The following is a 24,904-nucleotide window of genomic DNA, read 5'->3' on the forward strand; positions in this document are numbered from 1 at the left end:
TTAGGAGGTCTTACGAAGCAGAAGCAGGCCTTGTGATGAGGGTTCAAGTGCAAATTGTTTATGGGGAGGAGATTCCAGGAAACACAGGTCGGGGAGTGAGGACATGAGACCGGGAAAGAAAGGAAGCCATAAGGATGCTTCATTAACCAAGTCACCTCTGTGGGCAAGTGGAGATGAGTCCCATGGGGGGCCTCCAAGAGCCAGTGTGGAACACGGCCTGTGAGTTACCCCCCTGAGAGGTGAGGGAGCTGGGGCATTTATCTACCAACTCTTTATCTGCCATCTTCCATCTCTCATTCATTGAGTGCTGCTACCAGAGGCATTAGTTCCCTGGCACTACTGGCTTGTCCTGTATATGGGTAGAGCAGTTTCTGATGGCCAGAACCCTTCAGGCCTGGCAGCTGGAGGTTGGGCTGGTGTGTGTGACAATGGTATGTGCTAAGGGGTAGCGGGCAGGGTACCAATAGCATCAGCTATGGAGGGCTGCCGAGCTCCCATCTCTCTACCATACAGGGAGAGCTCAGCCCTGTGAAACATTGATTATCCTTCTTACCACTGAAAAGAGCTCCAGGCCTCATTCATTGTTGGCAGAAATTTAAATGGTGTGATTACTATGAAAAACAATTTGGTGGTTCCTCATAAAGTTTAACAAACATAGAGTTTCTATATGACCCAGCAATTCCACTCCTAGGTATATACGCCCCTTCCCCCAAATTGAAAACAGGTGTTCAAACAAAAACTTGTCCACAGGTATTCATAGCATCATTATTCACAATAGCCAAAAGGGGGAAACAACCCAAATGTCCATCAGCTGATGATATGGGTAAACAAAATATAGCATACCCATACAATGGAATATTACTCAGTCATAAAAAGGAATTAAATACTAATACATGTTACAAATGGATGATCCTTGAAAACATTATGCTGAGTAAAAAAAAAGCTAGCACTCATCATATGATTCTATTTATATGAAATATCCAGAACAGGCAAATTTGTAGAGATAGCCAGTGGATTAGCAGTTGCCAGGGGCTGAGGAAAGAATGGGGAGGAATGCTAATGGGTATGGGTTTCCTTTGGGGGTGATGAAAATGTTCTGGAAACAGATAGTGGTGATGCTTACACCACATTGTGAATGTTCCACATGCCACTGAATTGATTAAAATGATACATTTTATGTTATATATATTTTACCACAATTAAAAAAAATACAAAAGAGCTCTAGGTATTGCACAGCCTGAGTTGCAGGGTATACTGTTTCCCAGGTGGGAAACAAGCCCAGAGTGTGGTGTGTGTACCCCAGGATCCCAAAGCCGGGATGGTTATCCTGAGGGGCTGCTTCTGGGGGGCACTGGGCAGAGGTTGGGCCCCACAGCTTGGCTTCATTCCTGTCTGAATGGTGCGCACAGAGGTTGCTTGAAGCCTCGCTGGTGGGGAAACGAGCTGCTTGTCCTGGAGAAGCCAAAGCCAGGCCCAGCTTCTACAGAATGGCAGGACCGTTGGGCAGGGGGGGGATATGTACCCAGTGGGAAAATTGCGGGGCGTCTTGTCTTAAATATAAGATTAAATTGGCACCTTTAATTAGTACACTTAGAAAAGGTCACTAGCAATTACCTGGGACACAAAGAAGGCATGAGCAGGCAAGAGCCCGTGAGGAAGCCGAAAAGGACCATTTTGAGCAGCACATAATTGAGGGGAAAATGGATAAAAGTCCAGGAAATTACAGGGTGGGTGACAGCAGCTGATGGCCCCATCCCTGTCCTGCCCAGCGCTCCCCTTCTTGGGAGAGCCTGAACATCGAGCCTGAGAGAGCCATTTGGGATACTGGGCCGGGTTGTATGACCTTGGCTGGAGGGTCGGTGTGGCCTTTCCGGAATCCCATCGGCCAGCTGGGAGCTTGGCCCCATATTCTCCACCTGGGCTGGGCCCTGAAGGAGGTTGGCAGCTGAGGTTTCCAGTCCAAGGGGCTGCCGTGGACTCATTGCTGTACTGGGGACAAGCAGGGCCCCCATAGGCCTCAGTTTCCTCATGTGCAATCTTCCCAAGGCCTTGGGAAGTAGCTCAATGTTCCTCAAACTTTGCCACTAAAGGACCCCTGAGGGTATCAGAAAGGAACTGTGTGTCCCTGGCAGTCAGGGGGAGGCTGGAAATTCTTTTACAGTTTTAGGTTGTGTCTTTAAAAATGAATTAAATATTATATTGTACTCCCATTATATTCCCATTTGTTTTAGAATAAAATAGTTGCATGTCACTTAGCGACACAGATGCTTTGAGAAGATGTGCTTGGTTTATCTATGACTTCACTTACCTCCTCCTTCCTCATCTAGGAAAGAGCACTGCACTGGGAGTCTCGAAACTTGTGTTTGAGTCCTGACACTGTTGCTCACCATTGTACCTTGGGCAAATTACTAAATGCCTTCAGTTTCTCCATCTTTAAAATGGGAAGGTTGGGCTCCCCGAAAGGTCTCTGTTCCATGATTTCAGTCCTCCTTCTCCTGCTTCTCACCTCCTCTCATCACCATGGATGCTGCCATGTCCTACTCTGCTGTGTGACCTTGGAGAGGCTACTTTGCCTTTCTGAGCCTCAACTTCCTAATCTGTATAATGGGTAGAATAATGACTACCAAACAGAGTTGCTGAGAGGATTTAATGAGAGAACCCATGTGAATGGGCTAGCACCATGTCTGGCATATCCTAAGAGCCTAATGATTGCCCAGTGTCTTCCTTTCCTAAGTGTTGGGCTTCTACTTAGGGCCTGATAGGGTCATGTCCATGGAAGTCCTGAATCTTGAGTTCACATATCAGGTGTTGAGATTTGTAAGGTTGTGGAAACAAATGTGGGCACTGGGCCAGAATGCCTGGGCTTTGAAGTCCAGCTCTGCTCTTTGCTAATTGTGTGGGCATGGTAAATTACTTAATCACTTTGTTACCTTATCTCCCCACAAGTGGGGAGAATAACAGGAAGGATTGAATTAGGTAGTACACAGAAATCCTTTAGCCCAGTGTCTGAAATGTGGTTAGTGCTCCAAAATGTTAGCTCTTGTCATGTTAGAATTGTCTTTTAAAGTTGACTTAGAAAAGCTCATCAAGGGCTTCCCTGGTGGTGCAGTGGTTGAGAGTCCGCCTGCCGATGCAGGGGACACGGGTTCGTGTCCCGGTCCGGGAAGATCCCACATGCTGCGGAGCGGCTAGGCCCGTGAGCCATGGCCGCTGAGCCTGCGCATCCGGAGCCTGTGCTCCGCAACGGGGGAGGCCACAACAGTGAGAGGCCTGCGTACCGCAAAAAAAAAGAGAAAAGCTCATCGACATTCTCTTCTAGATAAAATTCCCAGAGTTTAGAATCCTTCCTTCCTTAGCTATTAATAGATCATCAGAGCTATTCAGTAAATATGAGAGTCAGTATGTGGGAAAGAAAGAGTATCTGTCTCATTTTATAGGGTAAATTGAGGCTTTAAAAGAAGTGATTTGCCAAAGGCCATAGTTCTAACCTAACTAGTTCTTGAGAATCAGATGGAGACTATAGACCCTCTCTGCAGAAAATGACACACTCTACACTCAGAACATTTTGCACAGTTCCTGGCAGTTTAAGGGCCTCTTGAAGCTAAGGTGACCAGCTGATCCAGTTGTCTGGGATGTCCTGGTTTTAGCACATATCCTGGGAAGTTCCTCATTCCTAGACAAACCAGGATGGTTGATCGCCCTACCTGAAGCCACCTTGTGAGGGGTGCTGTGAACCCCAGCAGAAGACGACCTACTCTAGGACTTCTTAGGCAGGGCTGTAGGCCAGGCATCCTGATGCCCAGGGTGGCCTCTGGCCAGGGCTTTGTTTCTTGGTGAAGGCAATACCATAGTCCTCTGATTGAGGACAGGAGCTAGACTTTGTCACCCAGCTCTAGACTGGAGTTCCCTGAGGGTGCTCCAAATCTTCCTAACCTCTGTGTACTCTAGTGGTTACCATAAGGCCAGCACCTAATTGCTGTTGAATGAATGCCAGGTTTTGTAAAATTTTCTGAATTAGAAAATATTGCTTTGTACTTTTCCTTTTCTATTGTGAGATTTAAATATATTGAATGTACCACAGGTTTGTTTGTTGTTTTTAAATCTATCTGTCTGAAAAAAAAAAATCTATCTGACTATTCATGGACACTTTTTTTTTTTTTGATTTCCAGTTTTAGGCTATTATGAATAAAGCTTCCATGAACATTATTGTACTAGGAAAAAAAAAAAAGAAAATATTGCTTCCATTTGCAAAAGACAGAAATCCAACTCAACTTACTTAGGCAAAACCGAAAAAAAAAAAAGAAAAAAAAGGAGGGGGTGATTTATTAGCTCATACAGCTGAGCAGTCCAGAGGATGGAGCTAATTGCTAATTTCAGGTATAGTTGGCTGCAGACCCTCAAACCATCAGAAATCTCTCTCCATGTCCCATTTGGCTCTGTTTTCCTCCTTGTTGGCCTCATCCTCAGGCAGGCTCTTCCTCTGGTGCCAAAGATGGCTGCCAGCAGGACCAATTTAGCAACCCCAGTGGAAGGAGAGCGACTCTTTCCCGGTTACAGCAGACTTCCAGCAGAAGTCCCGGGGCTGGCTTTGATTGGCTAGTTTGGGTCACATGCTCATCCCTGAATCAATCACTGTGACCAGGGAGATGGAGTGCTCTGAGTGGCTAGGGCTAAGTAGTGTGCCCATCTTGGAATGTAAGAATTGAAGGGTTGGGAGCTTGCACTCATCTGAGCCACTTGGAGGACACCTTCTCTAAATTAAGAAAAGAGGACAGGCAGAAGTCACAGAACGTGGTGAATGACAGTTCCCTGTTACACACTGTGACAAGTGGCCAGGATGGAGACAGGGAGCCCGGGACAGAGCCAAAGATGCACAGGGGTCTTGCGGTAGTCAGTGACCTGCTGGTGGTCTGTTGGGAGGCTGCTCCCCACAGGGACTCAACCACCTGAGTAAGGTGCTGAAGAATGGACTAACCTCCCATCTTTGCCCTCTGCTCTCTCCTGCGGGTACTTCAGGTTCCTCTGTGACCCAGTTGCTGGCCCGAGACATGGACAATGACCCCCTGGTGTTCGGTGTGTCTGGGGAGGAGGCCTCCCGCTTCTTTGCCGTGGAGCCTGACACGGGCGTGGTGTGGCTCCGGCAGCCGCTGGACAGAGAGGTATGACCCGCCGTGACCTCTGCCCCTGGCCTTCTCTAGGGAGGCAGAAGCACACATTGGGGGAGGATGGCTCGTCGTCTTCTGACCGTGAAGCAGCATCTTCCTGCCTGAATGGTGTCCCTCTCCAAGTAAGGGGCAACACTGGATAGGCGAGAGGGACAGTGACCTCAGGTTCATCCCCTGTAGAATAGCGGCTCCACGGAGTGTGCACATCTACACCCCCCAAAAAATGTTCCCCCAAAGGACGTTTTCCCGAGACATAGGAATTGATGGCGGTAGCCCTTAGCAAATTAAGGTAAGAGTTTGAACAAAACCCCAACCCCAGCTTTCTCCTCACATTGAAGTGGCCCCAGAGGTGATTTGCTCAAGATCACACAGCCATTTAGAGACAGAGCCCAGATTAGAACAAGATTCCTGACTCCTAATCTACTGCTCTTTTATGGGGAGGATCCATATTCTGAACCTACTTCCCCAACCCAGGAGGCAATGCTTATTCTTTAGGGAAGCCTTCAGATATCCAGTCCCAGACCAGCTCCTGGGGCAATGCTGGAGGGTCTCCACCACCAAGTAGGGCTCCAGACCCAGGGCCTCAGCTCTCCTCTCTAACTCTGACCTCCTCCCTCCCTCTGTTTTCTTTCAGACCAAGTCGGAGTTCACAGTGGAGTTCTCTGTCAGCGACCACCAGGGGGTGAGTGTCCCCTAAGGCCCCTGCTTCCCTGGGAGGTCGGGTTCCTGAGCCCTTGGGTAGAAAGAGGCTGGAGGCTGATGCCGATGCTAGCTCCCCACTCTTGTCTTGCCAGGTGATCACGCGGAAGGTGAACATCCAGGTCGGGGACGTGAATGACAACGCGCCCACATTCCATAATCAGCCCTACAGTGTCCGCATCCCTGAGGTAGGGGCCCCCAGGGTCACACTTGAGGGACATTGGGGGCCTGCTGCTCTGGGGCCACCGGGGAGGAGGCTGATGCTGGGAAAAGGGCAGTTCCAGCTCCTCTCCTGCCCACACCTCAGCCCAGGCACCAGCTCTGGTCAGGTTGGTGACTGAGCCAGCGCCTCTGAGGGAGCCCGTCTGCTGGCTGGGGGGAACCTTGTGCCTGAGAGAGGGCCTGCCTTGGATGAGCCCTCCCAACTCCAGCCGGAGTCAGGGACAGGACGGAGGTTGGGAGGGGCAGGTTGCACCTTTTTTCCATTTACAGCCAGTGCGGGCCTTGGGCAGGTAGGTTGGCAGGCCTAACCCCAGGCCTCCCAGCTTTGGCTAGAGCAGGTCACCCAGGATGCAAAGTGCATGCAGTACCTGGAAGGGGCTTTCTTTCTTGAACCCTGTGCTGTCTTGCTGGCCTTCGGCTGCTTTGGGTTGTCTGTGTAACTCGGTGTATTTGCATGAATGCATGTGGGTAAAACCAAGCCATGGCTGGTAATTGAGAAGTGCACATTATTGCGTTACGAACAGTTCGTTAATAAGCTGGCTGCTGGCTCCCGATGGCCCCAGCGTTCTCCTTGCTTACTGTCCCTCTCCCCGGTGGCTGATGGCAGTCTTCTGGCCTGACAGTGATTCAAAGACCTTGAAGGTGGAGGGTAAAGAGCTTCTAACTGGGTGTCCCTCAGGCCTGCCCTCAGGGCTCTGGGTTGGGTGGCAGCAGTAAAGGTTTGGGATGGCAATGATGGGAGATGAAATCCACTGGGGAGAGGCAGCCTGGCACCATGGCATTGGAGTGCTAGCCCCTTTATGTTATAGGTCATTGGATCAGGAAACTGAAAGAGGTTTAGAAAATATCTATTCAGTTTATAGATGAGAAAAGTGAGGCTCAGTGTGGGAGAGTGACTTGCCCAAGGTCACACAGCTTTGACTTTGAGCCTCCTGACTCCCAGGGCAGCTTCAGATTCCTCGGGGTTGAAGAAACCTGATCTCATGCCTCTAAGTTCCAGTTGCTGGCCCTCCTTACTCAGCTGTGAGCCAAGGGTCCTGTGCTTGTGCCAGACAGAGTGAAGTAGGACAGATGTGCACGTGGGACACGCCAGAGGTACTCATGCCCTTCCCCTGATGGGGTGGGACATAGGGAGAGAGAGCCTGCAGTCCCAAGCATGGGGACATGGTGCCCTGAGCTGTGGCCGGTGTGCCCAGGACCGCAGCTTGGCTCCGGGCCCCCGCTCATTTGGAAGTCTCTCTAATTTAATGGTCTCTACGTGCCAGCCTGCACTCCAGGCCTGGGCTCAGAAACCAAGGGCACAGCTCGGAGTTAATGAGCCTTGCACCCATTGCTCAGCTGCCATCCTGGCAGGCATGGCTGCCCTCTGCCTTCCCTCATGGGGGGCAGCAGACAGCAGCAATAGCAAGGGGATGAGGGGTCGCATCCCTGCTCCCCAGCCCTTGGGCCAGGGCCAGCCTTTTCCTCTCTCCCTTGCCAGGAGAAGATGTGACCTCCAACACCACCCTGTTGGAATCCCCCAGGATTCTCCAAAGGCCTCTGCCCCCAAGGAGAGAGCCTCTTCAGTCATTCATTTATTTAACAAATATTTATTGAGTGTCTGCTGTGGGCTTGGCGCTGTGCCAGGCTCTCACTGCACAGAGACCTGGGAGGCCAGAGGAATATATAATGAGGGGAGCCAGAACCAGAGGCCAGAGACCCCAGGCCTAGCCCCTGCTCTGCTCCCAGATTGCTGGGTCCATTTGGGCATGTCACTTAACCTCTCTGGGCCATGGTCCTCCTTATCTAATAAAAGCAGAGGACAGGTGGGATAAAATGGCCTGCCTCCTGCCCATCTGACGAGGAGAGGGTAGGCCAAGAGGGGCCGGCTGGAAGGACACACAGTCCTTGGAAGAAGGCCTGTGTGGTTTACTCGCTTGCATGTAAACCTCCCTATCAGGTCACTTCGGTGGCCTGATACTCGATGCCCTGCTCAGGGCTGCTCCGTGTGGCCAGTGGGGGTGTGGTGTCAGCTGGACAGAGGCCTGGCCCCTCCTGACCGGAGGTGGCTTGGCACTGACCAGCCCTGGCCTGGGTTGGTCACCTGAGCTAGAGCTTAGCTGCCTGGCTCAAGCCCCAGGTGGAGTACCAGGGAAGAGTCTGCTGGTCCTGGCCCAGAATTCAGGCAGGGGTCTCCTGCTTACATTGAAGTCACCCTGGAAACCACAGGCCCTTGCCCTTGAGAAGCACGATTCAGTGAAAGAGGCCCTATGGATGTGAATAGGGTGAGAATGCAAACCAGAGAGACAGGGGGCACTGCAGACCCTGTGAGGCATCAGTCTTGAGGGGGTGCCAGAGTGATCAGAGAAATCTCAGCAGGCTTCCAGGAGGAGGTGGGTTTCCAGGAGAAGCTCGCCAAGGTGAGCAGCGGAGCTCCTGTGTTGTATGGTGGGAAGAGGGAGACTGGAGGTCAAGACATCTGGGTTCTAGTCCTGATTGTGCCAGCAACTGGCTGGGTGAGACTTTAGACCTGTTACTGCCCCTCTGCTGGCTTCAACTCCAACAGCTAACTGTTAAACTGGGGAGTTGGGCCAGGCCCCTTCCAGGACTGACATGCCGTGATCTGAGGAGGCATCCCAGCAGGAGTGGCTCTTTCTTATCCTCCAGTGCTTCATTATTCCTTGAGGGCTGACAAAGACCTCCAGTCGCTGCCTCCATCCACTCAGCTCCTCTTTTGGTCATCCTAGCCACCTGCACACCATCCCTAACCTTCCCAACTTCCACTCCCCCCAGCCCTAGGGGCCCTGATGATGTTTGGGTCTGATGTGTCCAAAACCCAGGGATAGGCATGGGGAACAAGTTACAGGGAGGTAAATCTAGGGCTACATATGGAAGAACTTTCTAATGAGACCCCACAATCTACTCCCCCGTCCTGCTGAGGATGTACTGAGCTCCCCATCCCTGAAGTTATACAAGCAGAAGCAGGAGAACCCCGTGTTTCAGAGCCATCTAGTACTGAGTGCCGGAGAGGTGATGAATCAGAGGCTCCCAAACATACCCCATCAGAATTTCCTGGGGGACTGTTGGGAGGCATATTCCCAGGCCCCTGCAATTCTTTTTTTTTTTTTAAATTAATTAATTTATTTATTTGGCTGCGTTGGGTCTTTGTTGCTGCATGCAGGCTTTCTCTAGATGCGGCAAGTGGGGGCTACTCTTAGTTGCAGTGCGTGGGCTTCTCGTTGTGGTGGCTTCTCTTGTTGCGGAGCACGGGCTCTAGGCACACGGGCTCAGTAGTTGTGGCTCACGGGCTCTAGAGCGCAAGCTCAGTAGTTGTGGTGCACAGCTTAGTTGCTCTGCGGCATGTGGGATCTTCCCGGAGCAGGACTCAAACCCATGTCCCCTGCATTGGCAGGCGGCTTCTTAGCCACTGCGCCACCAGGGAAGTCCGCCCCTGCAATTCTGAACCAGTAGTTGGGGGACAACTGGCCCAGGAAGCTGCATTTTTAACTCCATTGTGACAGCAAGCCCTGGAAGATAATATCTATGGCCCTCCCCATCAGAGGGTTTCTGAGAGGTGCTGGGGTAGCCCATCTTTGAGGGGAACTTTCAGCCTGTCAACAGCTGCCTAGAGACATCACCCATGGGGACCCACGTCCTCAGGCCTGGAATAGGAGCAGATGGGAGGCGGGTCGAGACCAGGCACTGCCCCTTTCCTGGGAGAAGCTCACCCGCCCCCTGCCCACCCCGCCCTGCCCCCGCTCCCTCTGAAAGCCCCTGCCTAAGCTGGGCAGGTGTGTTTTGGTTTGTCTGTTCTTGGTGCCCCTGCTGCCCACCCCTCTCCCCTCACTAAGCTGTTCTACATGTAATTATCCATTTTATCAGGGTGAAAGGCCCTGCAATTCACTTGTCGAAGCCCTAACGAGGCAGCGGCAGCGTGGATGCTTTCAAGTCCGTAAAGAAAAGGGAAATCCTGCTAGAATTGGCAACTTAATTCACCAAGCCAGCCTTGACAGACCTCATTAAGCCCCTGTGTATTCATTTCAGGCTAATGGCTGTCATGCTGACTGCTGTTTGATTTGCTGTAATAGACTTTTACGGCGTTCCAATTTGCTCAAACGTGTTTGCCTGTGTCTGTGCCCAGCGACGCTGCTCCAGCACCTCTGTTAGGGGTGCATGCCCACCTCGCTGACCTTCAGCGTCCCTCCAGCTGTGCCCTGGGGAGGTAACCCTCGGGCCTGGGTGTTTGGTCAGGAGGATGGCGTGAGGTTAGAAGTCAGATGGTGCCAGGTGGCTCCTCGGGTCAAGGAGGGCCTCTGAAGTGTCAGGGATGGCCACGTCATTGAAGTTCTGAGAAGTTCAGCCTCCTTAGCTGGGCAGTGGAGGCTTTTATCCATCTGGCCTCAACCTACCTTTCTCAACTTATCTTCTGGTATTCCTCAACACGAATCCTCCTGTCAGCCAAGGGGCTGATCCAGTGCCTCTGAGAGTGTGTCTGTGTCTCTCTTTTCTTTCTAAAACACACTTTGTACTGTTCTAACTAGTACTGGAGTGTTTTCTTTCTTCTCTCAGCCTAACTCTATCCTGCCTATCCTTCAAAGCCCAAATCTGATCCGCTGTGCTTTGATCTACTCAAATCGTTTGAAATGAACACAAACATTTGTTGAACAGCTATGGAGCAGGGCCCAGGGGTTTTCAGCTGGCTTGGATATGCAGGGTAGAAAAAACAGACTCTACTGTTTGCCAGCTGTACAACTTGAGAAGGAATCTAACCTTTATGGAGCTCAGTTTTCTTATCTATAAGATGGGCAGCAATATTTGCCTTGTGGGGTTATTGTGAGAGCTATAATAAGGCAGGTAGGAAAAGCCCTTAGCCCAGTTTGTGGCTCATAATACATTTTAGCCACACCATAAACTACAGAATTGAGCCACACTCAGTCACCATAAACTACTGGTGATTGAGACCAGGGTCTTTGTGCTCAGGGAAGGTAATTTTACAGAGAGAAAAACAAGTAAGTAGATGTCTAACTATGTCTAAATGTATTAAATGCTATGGTAGCTTAGAATGTGCAAAGTAGGGTGGAAGGCGTAGACCTATGGAGGGGACTGTGGAAGGCGTGACCTGGTCTATATATGGGGGCTATTTGTTTGGGACCTTAGAGGATGAGTAGGAGTTTGTTAGTCAGAGAAGCAGATTATGTTGTCTCTGAATATCAGTACTTTCTGTGATCCTTTAGCTTCTTTTCATATATTGGAATTTCCCAAAGAGGGACATGAACTCTAACTCCTGACCAGAGATTCTGCTGAGGCGGGACAGTGACTGTATAGGTGTGTGTGTCCCTTGCAGGTGCCCACTGTTACCTTGTAGAAACAAAGCCAGGCTGGAAGTGGGCCTGGGCCCTCTGGGTCCCTCCCCAGTTTCTGTGATGGACAGGTCCTGCATAGATCTTTGTCAGCCCTGGCTTTCAGTGACCAGCTGTAAGGTGGGATGAGGCTAGAAGTGGGGACGGGTGGTGCTGGGACGAGTTGACAGGGGCCTGATAGACAGAGTCCTTGCCTGAGCCTCAAAGCTGGCTGGGGACAGGGTCGGAGCCAGAACCCAGGGCTCCTGGCACTGGGTCCCACTAGGCCACACCATCTCTCCATGTCACTTAATAAAGACAAATGAAAGTTACTCCTTGTATATCCTTACTAGAGATGGGAAAACAGGGAGAAGAGTATTCCTGTCAATCTTTTGTAAATAAATGAAACAAAGTAAATAATTCATTTCTATAACGATATTAATAATTTGATGTTTTGTTGTAATTCAGAGCTTCCTACGTGCCCAATGCCATACTTCCAGTGTGGGAGCTCACTGAGTCCTCACCTCATGGGGTAGCCACTCATGTTCACATTCTACAGATGTGGATGGGGAAGTAGAGAGGTTATGTAAGTTGCCCAAAGCTAGGCAAGGATGGAGCCAGGATTCAGAGACAAGTCTGGTTATGGGTTCTTTGGCAGGTAGCTTCAATTCTACCTGCAAAATGGAAATAATTATATTGCCTTGCAAAATTGTTGTGAGGATTAAAGTGTATGGGACCATGTAAGAGAAGTACTTAGCATAGTGCCCAGTGTAAATGCCCAGTAAATGCTCATGGTTGTAGTTGTTGTTTGTATGTCTGTCTCTCCCGTCAGACAGAACAGGAACAGAGCTTGGTCACCTGTGCGTCCTCAGCACCCAGTCTAGGACCTGTCCCTTGGACGTGAACTTCACGAATGGGCAGAGCCCTGCTGCTTCCTGTGCCTCTTGGGTGGCTGGAAGGACAGCAGGAGCATTTATGCAAAGAGCTCGTTGCTGGTGCTCACTGATGCCCTCTGTTGCCTGCCAATTCCTGAATCTCAGCCATGCCATCCCATGTGCCGTGGGCATGTGGGGAGCCCGGAGTGGCCCAGAGCCTGAGGAGGTGGACTTGCCAAACTTATTAGCACCCACTGGGCCCTACAGCAGTGCCCCCAGCTGCCCTCCTCAAGGAGTGCCCAGCAGATGCTGAATGATTTATAAACTGCATCCCCAGGTTGCAGAGGGAGATGGGGGTGAGGGGGAGTTCCGCTGGCTTGTGCCTGCCATCCCCCCTGAGGTGTCAGCTCTGCTCATGAGAGTGTCACCTCCCACGCCAGGAGAGGCAGACCCTTGACAAGCCATATTAATTTATACCTCAGGGCCACGGTGCCTGGGGGCCCCCTCTGCATCTATAACCACCTGCCCATTGATCTGGGAGAGGGAGGCCAATAAATCATTTCAGGGGCTCTGGATCCTGCTGGCCAGAGTCAGAGTAGTTTGTTCTAGCCAGGTGGCAACCCTGAGCCATGTCTCTGTGTCCCTTGGTGAGCAGCCGGTGCCTGTGCCTTTTCTGGTCTCCCCCTGCTATCAGCACATTGACGGATACCTGGAACCCCTCCTTTCTCCCAGCGGGCGGGTGTCTCAGCCTGCAGCAGCAAGGACAGGGAGCTTTGGGCTTGTAGCAATGAAGATATGCATATGGGCAAAGCAATAGGGCTGCCTACTTCTACAGTCTTGAGGTTGTGTGTGTGTGTGTGTGTGTGTGTGTGCACGCACTTATTTAAGTAATGTCTTCTCTATGTCCTAGTGTTTTCACTGTCTTTCATTTGTCCTCATGACAACTCTGTAAGTCAAGGGAAAGTTATTCTTCCCATTTTCAAGATGAGAAAAGTTGAGGCCAATACAAGGTGACTGCTTTCCCTAAGTCCCCTGGCATCAGATATGCTTGCAACTAGAGCCATAGGCTTTCTCTCTCTCATTTTTCAGCATCTTTGCATGGGTCTTTTTGTAGCTTTGCCATGACCTGCTGTGGTTTGCCAAATGTTGCCCAGGGAGACGAGCTGGGGAGTCTGGGCTCCGAGCACAGGCTTCCTCCCATCCAAGGCTGGATGCTGTCACACAGCCCCATGCACAGGCTATGGGGGTTCAGTGGAGAAGCTTCACTCAGAGCCCACTGCCCATTGTCTGCAGTGAGGACCATCCTCAATGGTCAGGACACAGCCATGGTCATAGCGATGCCCTTTCCGTGTGACCTGCAGGGTTAGTGTGCGCCCAGAGGTAGCCTTCAAGACTTCAGTCCCCAAATGTGCCTGCAACACATTTTCATGAGAAGTCAGAGACCCACACATGGGTAAATGCCAGGCTGCTCAGCCTGCCCGCAGGGAAGAATCAACATCTTTCTGCCACCTCCTCCTTGGTCTTGGGTGCCCGGGAGGGAGTAAATGGAGTCCCACAAAACCCAGACCCAGAGAGCTCAGCCTAGCCACACACAGTCTGAAGCTCTTTGCTCCCTCCTCCACCCTGTGGAGTGAAACCCAGGACCCCCCATCCCCCGAGATCCCTGTGGCAGCTCCTTCCATGCCCGTGGGGCGTGGCCAGGGCTGTGGGCACCGCCCCCCACCCACTCAGCACGAGGAAAGAGGACAGTGTGGCAGCAGGAGACGGAAGGAGCCCAGATGTGATTGAAATTATTATTTTGTCTGAATGGTAATAATGTTTTTAATTACGTCGGTTTCCTCACCGATTCTCGCTGGGAGTCTTTGGGGGCCCATATAATTCCATTGCAATGACTGCAGGACCCTCTGCCATGAATATGAAGCAGGGGACCGTGTGTGGAACCCAGCTCGTGTGCATTAGAGATTCTCTGGCTCGTGCCGGGATACCTTTTATTGTGCCCCCCGCCCTTTAAATAAAGAACCTCTAAATGGAAGGAGATGATAGCTGCCTGCTGGAGATGTTCCCGCAGCATTGCTGGGCTGTCAGCCTCGTGCGCCGGAGTCCATCTGGCGTCTTTCATCTCCCTTTCTCTTTACTGTTCTCCTCTCCCCCGTGGTGGGGCCCTGTTGGAGGAAGGGTGTAAAACTCCTGCCTGCACCCGTTTTCCTCCAGGCAGTGAGGTTTCCTTAGACCTTGGGTGGGAGAACAGGTTTAGGAAACAGAGGGTTGAAGAAGGTCCCTTGTGCATCCAGGAGCAGCCGTGGCTTCACTGCATCGTGAGAAGCTGAGCCCCATCTGTGACACAGGGACCCTGGTCCCTACTGCAACACTGTGATGGAGGCAGGCACACGTGGGCTCTCGCTCCACACTGGGAGGCCATGAACAAGGGGTTTAGTCTCCTGGAGCCTCTGTTTCTTCATCTATAAAATAGGGATACATTGAGGTTGTTGTGAGAGTTCATACACATGAGAGCATATGTATGAAGCGGCACATCCACAGGGTAGCTGATCGGCATTCCTGTTGTTCTGAAAAGTTCCCAGAGAACTTCAGGCAAGTTGCTTGGAAGGCTGAGGAGTTCGACAGGTGGGCTCCGTTGCTGTGTACTGATTGGTTGGTATTGGGGTGTTAGTGGACAAGAAACTTACAGTCCAGCGGGAGACAGGAAACATGAGGAAAACATGAAACAAAGATGTGACAAGGAAAAAATGGAAACAGAGTCACCTAGAAATAACTAGTAATAGGCAGAGAGCATTTCAAATAGACTCCTTGAAACCAGCACCAGAAGGACCGTCGAGGAGACTTCATCCCACCACACATTCTGTAGAGATCAGCAAAGCCAGAGAGGGTCAAAGATTTGCCCAAGGTCACCTGGTAAATCAGTGGCAAACCACTGAAGACCTAACGTAACCAGGGAAGATGCTCAGGGAGACAGTTTCCAGACCCGTGGTGAGACTGAGTATACCCCTGGGTGGAGGCGCAGCGCTGTTCTCCGAGGTGGATGTCCAGAGCTGGGCTGGGGGCCCAGCGGGTGCTGCCTCCCGGACTCCCATAGCACCCCACACCCCAGGAGCCATGGCCTGGCAGTCTGTTTTCTCGACGAAGAGCCCACTTGAGGGTGTGGACCGACCACACGCGGTCCTGCCTTTCCTCTTCTCGGAAATTGCTCTGTGATTTTTGTCTCAGCCCCTCTACTTACCGTAACAAGTTCGGATATTGTCAAAATGGCTTGGGGACAGGCCTGGCAGCACCCCCATAACATGGAGGGCCCACACCCTAAGCTTGTTGTGATGCGTTCTCAGGCTGCCTGACCCACTTTGTTTTCTACCAGAAAATGAGAGAAAGAGAAAGAGGGAGAGAGGTCTTGGGTGATGGAATTATTATAATTTCTCTGATTCCTTAGCAGCCTTTAATTACTTTGCAACTTTGTGGTGCTGGCTGGAGGCTGGGAGGGGCTGAGTTCTCCCTCTTTATAATAACCTTAAGTAGAAGCCTCCTGTCTGTCTATTAAAAAGCCCGCTCTTCTCTCCAGATGTGATAATGCGCCTGAGAGATTTCACCCAGGGCGTAATCACTAGGTGCAATGCAATTGTCCCCGCTCACTGTCTTCACCATCCACTGGCCAGCCCACCTCCCCAGTGTGGGGTACTGCCAGCCACAAAGAGCTGAATGCCTGGTCACGTCCTTGTCCAGGAGGGTCACTGGCTCAGGCTGTCCCCTCTCGCAGTCCTGCCCTCGAGAGAGGGAAGGGGCTTGGAGGCCTTTTCCACTGACCCTTCCCCTCTCGGTATCTCCCAGTGTGAGCCCAGCTGTGCCTCCCACCATTCCTAGCACAAACCCTACATTGAAATCCGTTCCATTTGCATGAGGCTTTACTCTCCCAGCTTTCTTGTCCTCTCTGTCCTGGATCCTCACTACAGGGTGGTCACTTTCCTGCCGCCCTGCCTTTGTTCATGTTGTGCCCTCCCCCGAGATGCTCTCACCCAAACCCACTGCACCGTCTTCCTTCCTACCATTTAGCCAGACCCTCATCTTCCTTCCTAGAGCAAGCTGGTGGGGGAGGGCGGGGAGGTTGGTCCTCTCTGTCACCATTTACAGATAAGCAAGCCAAGTATTAGAGGAGTTGGAAGACTTGCCCGGGTTATTCCGTTTGGAGGTGGCCCACTGGGATCATACTTAGGCCCTTCACTTGGTCTTCTCCACTGGACTTGAAGGCACAGGCCTCTCTTAGTCCCTGCCCTTGGAATTGCTCCTACACCCATTCCGTCCATCCTGGCTTCTAAACCCCACTCCTGGGCCAACCCTCTGTCTCCTAACCTTGGCCTGGCCTTTCCTTCCTGGGGTGGCCCCAGGCCCCCTCATGGGCAAGAGAGGCCAACCAGTCCCAAGTCTGGGTGCTGAGTCTTCCTCGGGCGGGCTCAGCCAGTGGGCAGCCCCTCCTGTCTTATCACCTGTCTGTGCAGCTCAGCAAGTTAAAGTGGAGAGAGCTGTATCCTGGAGGGGACAGGAACCCCACCACCTGTGGCTGGGTGAGTCGCTTCCCCCTTCCAGGGCTCAATTTTCCCCTCTGTTAAATGGGACTGTTAGTCCTGAGCCTGTCCACTCCATAGCGGGGGTCAAGGTCAGGACGGACAGGAAGGCCCTGAACTTAAAGCCTCATGCAAGTAGGACACATTAACCCCTGGGGTATTTTCTCCATTGGCCCTGCAGGCTTCATGAGTTTTCTTTTCTTTCCTTTTCTTTTCTTTTCTCTTCTTCTCTTCTCTTTTCTTTCTTTCCTTCCTTCCTTCCTTTCTTTTCTTCCTTTTTTTTTGAGTCTACATATTACCTAAGCATACATATAGAGACATGAACAATCATAAGTGTTCATAAGTTTATGAGTTAATTGCGAAGTGAACATATTTGTGTTACCACATCTGGATCAAGAAACAGAACCTCTCCAGCTCCTAGAAGCCCCCTTGCGACTTTTCCAGTCCTTCCTCCTCCCTCCAGAAAGTAAGCACTGTCCTGGCTTCTAACCCCATGGATTACTTTTGTGCGTTTTCATTTTATAGTATACGTTCTATTAGGTTTTTATCATCACCTAAGACCCGGGGTAGAGGCAGCCAGCTTCGTCTCGGAGGTCACTTCCCACAGTTGTTAGGTTAGTGGTTTGAATCTTGGTCTCACAACTTATATCTGTGAGTCCCTAGGAAACTTCCTGTCTCTGATTAAATGGGTGTGGTGCTGATGCAGGTTTGCCACTATGCAGGTGACATGAGATGATGCATGTGCAGGGCTCAGCCTACAGCCCACACATGGCAAGACTGGAAGGACTGTCACCTGTGGGCATCACCTCTAGGCAGCCCCTCCCTAGTCAGGGGTCATCTCTGCAGGTGGATATGGAGCTGAGTGCGGGGACAGGAGGCTGCATGGGAAACTAAATGGAGTGGTTGAAACTTGGGTTGAGAGGAAGGGGAAGGGAAAAAAGGATGTGGGCCCCTTTCCTCATACAGTCTCCTTCCATCCTCATAGAAGTCTTTCACCTGGTAAGAAGGGTGTGCTTGTCCTCATATTATAGCTGGAGAAATGGGCCCAGAGAGGTTAAGTGACTTGCCCAAGGCCACACAGCTAGTCCCAGATGCTGTCTTCTCTGTAACTGCCCCCCAAAGTGAGTCCAAATGCATTTTACCCCCAGCGTATCCACTTGGGGTTTGGGGTTTATTGTAAGCCTGCCAGCTTCTGAGAGGCCAGCCTTGGGTCTGGAGAAGGTGGACGGGGAGAGGTGTTTGGTTGAAGTGACCTTTATTGAGTTCCGGCACCTTCAGGCTTCCACAAAGCTGCAGCTCCTACCAGCAACCCAGTCTCAGGCCTGCATGAGAAAACACAAAAATCTTTAAAGGCTTCTTAGCAGCTTGAAGTGATTGTTGTTGTATTTTTCCCTTCTCTATTCAGGGCTGGGGCAGGGCCAGGGCAACGGGAGAGGAATAATAAATCTCCCAAAGCATTGTCTTTCTTCCCACCTCCCCAAACCATCAGATTCCCCAAACTCAGGGGCCACGAGACCTTTTTAAAAAATAACAAAAAATCTACCCAACACAGCCCAAAAGATGGAGATGGAGGGAAATGTAACAGCAGCTATTGGGGCGGAAAGCCCTAAATGGTGTGGAAGTAATGCCTAAAGTGTGCTGGCGATTACAGACATTTCCACGGAGCCACGCTCGAGCTGCACGGGTCGGTGACAGCAGGCGTGGGGAAATAAATAAATAAGTGAGCAAGCCTGGGAGATCCCATTAACTGTTGCTGTGCAGGAGGGAGGTTTGGGGCAGGTCACTGGTGAGGAAGGAAGGAAGGTAGACAGGCTCATGCATTCATTCTTCCGTCTGTCCACTCATTCAATTGTACTGAGTCCCTGTGATGTGCAAGGGATGTCACTAAAACCTTTCCGTGGTGTTCTGAGGATGGTGACCAGAATCCCACCAGTCTGGCAGGGTCTGGCCCCAGCCCCTTCTTCACCTCCCCTTGGCTCTGTGCTTCCTTGTGCCTTTACCTTCTTTCTGGTGCCCGAGGGCATTGTGCCACAGAGCCTTTGCACGGCTGTTCTCTCCCCCCTTTTCATGAACCATTCCTGGTGTGCTCTGTTCCCAAGGCCTGATGCTGAAGGCAGCTCAGAAGTGCTGGACAGTCCCCCACCAAGGCCTTCGGAGAAGGGTTGAGCCTGGTCTCACCGGAGTTGCAGGCAGCAATGGGAAATGAGGGCACCTCACTCAGGGATGTTGGAGGAAAGGGTGTCATTTAATAGGACTGGGGTATGGTAGGTAGAAGAGTAGCCCCAAAGATGTCCACATCCTAATCACAGGAACCTGGGACTATGTTACCTCACGTGGCAAAGGGATTTTGCAGGTGTGATGAAGTTATGGGCCTTCATGGGGCGATATCTGGCTGACCTGTGTGGTCCCACTGTAATCACAAGGGTCCTTATAAGACGGAGGTAGGAGAATCAGAGGAGATGTGACCATGGAGTCAGAGGTCAGAGAGAGAGATTTGAAGTTGTGATGCTGCTGGTCTGACCAAGGAACAAGAGGTCATGAGCCAAGGAATGAGTGTGGCCTCTAGAAGCTGGAAAAGGCATGGAAACAGTTTCTCCCCTGGAGCCTCCAGAAGAAACACAGGCCTGTTAACCACTTGATTTTAGTCCAGTAAGACCCATTTTGGACTTCTGGCCCCCAGAACTGTAAGATGATAAACTTGTATTGTTTTAAGCCACTAAGTGGGACTTTGTTTCAGCAGAGGTAGGAGACAGATACAGGTGCTTTGAAGGCAGAGTAGTAGGGCGCGCATTCTACAGCACACCCCTCCAACACCCCCAAACTCTACTTCACTTGCTCCTTTGGGGCCCTTCAGGCAGGAGGATATGTGTACCCAGAGGTGGGTTGTCTGGATGTAGGTGTGAGGCTGGTGGTTGTTAGGGATGATCCATGAGGGCCAGCCATGGGGCAGGGGCACCCAGAGCTGGGGAGGGCCCCTGGCTGGGAAGAAGCCTCGTAGAAACCAGGTGGGATGAGTTGGGAGAGCCTAAGAGACCATTCTGTGGGTATAGAGAAAGGGAGAACTTGCAGATGAAGGGGTTGGAGCATTGTGTTGAGAAGTGCTGCATCCAAGAACTGGCTGCCATGCTCCTGGGACCCCAGGAAGACCTCCCCATTGCCCAGAGGAGGACTTAGCAGGTACTTGAGTGCTGGTGACCCTCCTGGAAAGCTTGACCTCTTGGCACCAATGAGCCCAGAGACAGAGATAGAGGAGTTTCTTCTTGGCTTACTACCAGAGCAGTATTGGGATGCGGAAGTGTTGGTCCCATGCACCTGACCCCACCCTCATTCATTCATTTATTCACTCATTCATCAGACTTGCTGGATGCCAAGTCCATGCTGGGCCCTGGGGACATAAGAGGAGTGAGATATTGTCCCTGGCCTCCAGGAGATCCCGGCTGGGTCCTGATCACCCACAGCGGCACCTTTAAAGCAGGGTGGGAAGCCAGTGCTTGAGGACTCGGGCAGCCACCACCCAAAGCTTGGCCCCCTCTGGATGGCTGATGGGTGGAATAGGGCAGTCACCCATCCCAGCTTTAGTGCTGCGGGAAAGCGGGGCCCTGCTGCCCAACCCCACCCCCCTGCCCCCCTCCTAACTCCCAAGTCCCTTGTGGCATGTGGCATGAATGGAGATCAGCATGTCTCCCTCCAGGCAGCAGAAGTGGACACACGAACTCTAAATGAGCTCGGCAAATTGCTTCTCTCTGCTCTGTCCTTCCCCTCCACCACCCGGCCCTGCAGCAGCCTGGGTCACCTGTGGGAGTTCTCAGTCTGGGCTGGGGAGGGAGGGAGCAGGGACTGGTTTGGGTCTGAGGCCCGGAGAGGCTTCCCCCGCATCTGGGCTCCCCATCATCTTCCTTATATCTGAGGTGAGTGTAGACGCCACAAGATAGAAAAGTCCCTTCTGGATTCAGGGGCATTACTGAGGAAGGGACGGGGCACCGGGCCCCTAGCAGGCCTGGCATGGGCTCAGTGACCTTGCCTTCCTCCCACCTCCCGTTCCAGCTTCTGTTTATACCACTTGTCTGATGTGTGGGTTCTCCTGGTCCCAAGTCCCAGGATTCATGAACTGATTAAAGATGGGATCTGTATCTTATAATTCCTTGAACCCATAAGGGCCAGGGATACTGGGTGTGAGGAAAGCACTGAATAACAGTAATAACAATAATGGAGACTGTACATGCATTCACTTGGTACTTTTTATCACCCATCTGTGGTGTAGGTATTGGGATTATCCCCACTTTTTTTTTTTTTTTTTTTTTTTTGCGGTACGCGGGCCTCTCACTGTTGTGGCCTCTCCTGTTGCGGAGCACAGGCTCCGGACGCACAGGCTCAGCAGCCATGGCTCACGGGCCCAGCCGTTCCGCGGCACGTGGGATCTTCCCGGACCGGGGCACGAACCCACGTCCCCTGCATCGGCAGGCGGACTCTCAACCACTGCGCCACCAGGGAAGCCCTATCCCCACTTTTAAGGTGGGGAATCTGAGGCTCAGAGAGGTTAAGTCAGTTGCTGATCCGGGATGTGAACACAGCTGGTGCACCTCCAGGTCCCCCACCCATGCTGTTCTGCCTCTGTTGACAGTGGGTCGGGAGGTGGGGCCGTGGAGGGGATCGTGGCGTGCGTGCCCAGATTCTCAGAGGACCCAGCAGGGGGCGGACCACTGTGAGAGGGGTGCTAGGCTCCTGGGCATGACCTCCGGGCTGAGGCTCCTGGCAGCCCTCCCGAGGTCTCCCCCCGTCCTCCTCTCTCCAGATGGTGCCCAGTGCCATGGCCAGCATGGGATAGCGAGAGGGTGGGATGCCGCTCCCAGTCCTAGAGAGCCCAGCTGGGCAGCACGTTCCTGGAGAGATGCCTTCCCACCCCTGCACCAGGACACGCATGCGTGCACACACCTCAGGCATGACGTCCGCCCTGCCTCCTTCTGTCCCGTGTGTCTCCCTCACGGGTCAGCGCCCCGGAGCAGTAAATCATGAGCCAATTGGCCACAGCCAGCGGGAGGCCAGGAGGACACAGGGAGGGGACGCTGCCATCAAGGCCATTAGCACCGAGCTGGCCAGGCAGACGAAAGCACAGCTGGCTGGGAGAGGGTGGGCCAGACCTCTTCCTCTGGGCACTGTTCTGGAGCCCTCCAAGGTGTGACATGGGGTGGGGCACGAGCATGGAACATGTGTGCTCAGGAGTTCACTGAGTGTGCAGGATTCACGGTATAGACCCTTGGTTATGCCTCCCCCGTGAAAACAGTCTTCAGATGGGGACAGTCACATCATACTAAGGGAGTGGAGATAAGTTCCTTCCTGCCTAGATTCTTTGGACTGGAGCAGACCTCACCCCCACTCCACACCCCTCACCTCCCATGGCAGCAGTGTATCTTAAAGGGACACCAGACTGAGATTCTTCCTCATGTCTTTGGGCCTCTCCTTCCATCTCCTCGGGCCTCAGTTTACCCATCTATGCAGTAGGGTTAATACCCTTAGCTCTAGCTAACTTCCTAACTAGTCAGCGTTGTTGTTAAGACACAGATGAGGGCTTCCCTGGTGGCACAGTGGTTGAGAGTCTGCCTGCCAATGCAGGGGACACGGGTTCGTGCCCCGGTCTGAGAAGATCCCACATGCCGCGGAGCGGCTAGGCCCTTGAGCCATGGCCGCTGAGCCTGCGCGTCCGGAGCCTGTGCTCTGCAATGGGAGAGGCCACAACAGTGAGAGGCCCGCGTACCGCAAAAAAAAAAAAAAAAGACACAGATGAGCCAATGGGTATGAAATGACATGAAGACTAGACCCCAGCTCCCCAGGTTGTGGCCCAGCTGAATTATGCCATCATGCCGTGGCACTCAGAGGGGTCTGGGTGGCATTCCTGCCCCTAGAAGGAGAAAGTAGAATGAGTGTTGTGACAGCGAAGACCTGGGGCACTGGTCTGGGGCACGTCACTCCCTGCCGCCTCCCTGGACATGGGTCTCAGTGTTCTCTCCCCAGGGCTGAGAGTTGTTCAGGCCTAGTAGTTGATGAGCGGAGGCAGGGCATGTATTGTCAGTAAACTGAGGCCCTGGACCTCAGTGTCCTCTCTGTGCAGCCGGTGCCTTGGGACGGGTCCCTTCCCATAGTCTCCCCTGGGGGGCTGTTAGGTGGTCAGGCCCGTCCCTTCTGCATGGCTGGCCTTGCATCTGGCCTGTGGCAGACACGGCTTTTTTGTTTTTGGTTAAAAAACCTCATTGGAGCGTTATGATATTGGAATGTGAAGGGTAATTGAGCTGAAAGCTATTCTCTTCCTGCAACCAGCGTGTCAGGAGTGATTGAGGCACGCGGGCCTGCACACCAGCCTGGAAATCCTGGTGAAAGGCCTGTGCAGAGATGGGGGGGAGAGGTGGATGTAGTGGAGCCAGGCCCCCAGAACCCTGGTTCCCCACCCCAGGGGTCCAGGCCTGCCCTGAAATGTGCCCCCCTGGGACTGTGAGCTGCCAGGCTGGGCCTCCACCTACCTGGAACAGATATCCGAGGTCCCCGGTGTGCTGCTACTACATGGAGGGGCCCTGGTGACAGGTCTTGAGGATGGGGCTGGGCACTGGACTGAAACAAGCAGAACAGGTTGGTGCCTGCGTCCTCTGCCTCCTCCTCCCTGCTTTGTCTTCTCCTGCCCTACTCTGTTGAGGATCTCTTTCTCTGCTTTCTGCATCTCTCTCTCTCTCTCTCTCTCTGCCCTATCTCTGCCAGTGTTTGGACAACCCCAGTGTTTTCTAAGCCATTTTACTGCACAGTTGAATCACCTGAGGATCTTGTTGAAATGCAGATCCTGATTCAGGAGGTCTGGGATGGGGCCTGAGACTGTGTTTCCACCAAGCTCCCATGGGATGCCAGTGCTGCCGGCCCCAACCTCACTTTGAGGAGGAAAGTTCTAGGAAGCAGCCAGGGCCAAGCAAGAGTGACCCAGATTCTCAATGTAGGGTTCAGATGTAAGGAGACTCCCAGGGGGGCTGCAGGGCTGCCCTCTATGGTTGTGCAGGTGGTGCACTGAGCAAGCCGGAGAGTGCTGGTAAAGGCAGCCCGGGACTGCTCATGAAGCCGTGTACCTGGAGCTGGTGGCGTTGCCTGGAGAAGGAAGCCCGTTTTTATTGGCACAGTAGGCCAGTACAGGCTGTGTTCTCACAGGGCAGGTCCACTCTGAAGGGCAATCTTTTTCTAATTTTGCACACAGGCGTCCAACAGGCTTGCCCCCGAACTCCAGGCTGTCACTCTGTGCCTGCTTCTGCGTTCCCCTTGTTCTCCTCCCTCACACTGCCCCATCTCACAGCTTCCCCTGCAGAGTATGGAAGTCCGGGGAGAAGGGAACCAGAGTGTATCATGCTTATACGTCAAGACCCAGATTCTCCCTTCAGTCACTCCAGCCCCACCTGGGTGCAGAGAGTGGGCTTGGGGCTTGCTGAGCCCCAGAAGCCTAGGAAACAGGCCCTTTCCTGCCTCCTGCCCCCTTCCCTGCCCACAGAGTTCAGCTGGAGGGGTTAGGCTAGGACAGCGCCTCTCTCCCAAGCGGGGAGAGGGACCAGATCTGCTGCAGAGAGGGGTTATCCCTGAGGAAAGATTCTCAGTCCCCCCACCAAACCCGGCCTACACACCCCACCCCAGCACACACACACACACACACATACACACATACACACACAACAAACATCGTCTCTCTGCCTGGCCCGTTATTAATTGCCATGAAGGCTGAGCTGAATGGGTCCCATAAATATGTGCTCTGGCAGCTCCAAGGAGCCGGGGTTTGTGCTGGAACCCTGCAGCTTATCTCTCTCAGCCAGGCTTTCCCTGCACAGGATTCCAGTGGCATCTAATGAGCCCTCCTCGGGGACTTCTGGGCCCGTGTGCCCAGCCCTTCCCGGCTCTGCCCTGCTAGCTCCCAACTGAGTTCAGGCTTTCCTCTTACCCTGCTGATGCCCGCAGCTGGGGTGGAGTGGAGCCACAGTCACAAGAAAGGCCTCTGCAGCAGGCTGCCACGCCCCCTGGGCCTGAAGCCCCCTCCCCCTTTCTGC

General features: G+C 52.6%; 1 protein-coding gene across 1 annotated transcript in view; it reads left to right on the forward strand.

Moving 5' to 3' along the window:
* The window catches only part of LOC307057548 (cadherin-23-like), a gene marked incomplete at both ends in the record, with an annotated part of 199,415 nt that overhangs the window by 61,116 nt on the left and 113,395 nt on the right, over positions 1 to 24,904 (forward strand). Inside the window, 3 exons of the mRNA XM_079710714.1 lie at positions 5,017 to 5,159; positions 5,800 to 5,847; positions 5,960 to 6,052. Of these exons, the coding sequence (XP_079566840.1) occupies positions 5,017 to 5,159; positions 5,800 to 5,847; positions 5,960 to 6,052 (284 nt within the window). The remainder of the gene's footprint in view (positions 1 to 5,016; positions 5,160 to 5,799; positions 5,848 to 5,959; positions 6,053 to 24,904) is intronic.

This window comes from Hyperoodon ampullatus, assembly GCF_949752795.1.
Source record: "Hyperoodon ampullatus genome assembly, chromosome: 1".
In the NCBI taxonomy this organism is placed as follows: Eukaryota; Metazoa; Chordata; class Mammalia; order Artiodactyla; family Ziphiidae; genus Hyperoodon; species Hyperoodon ampullatus.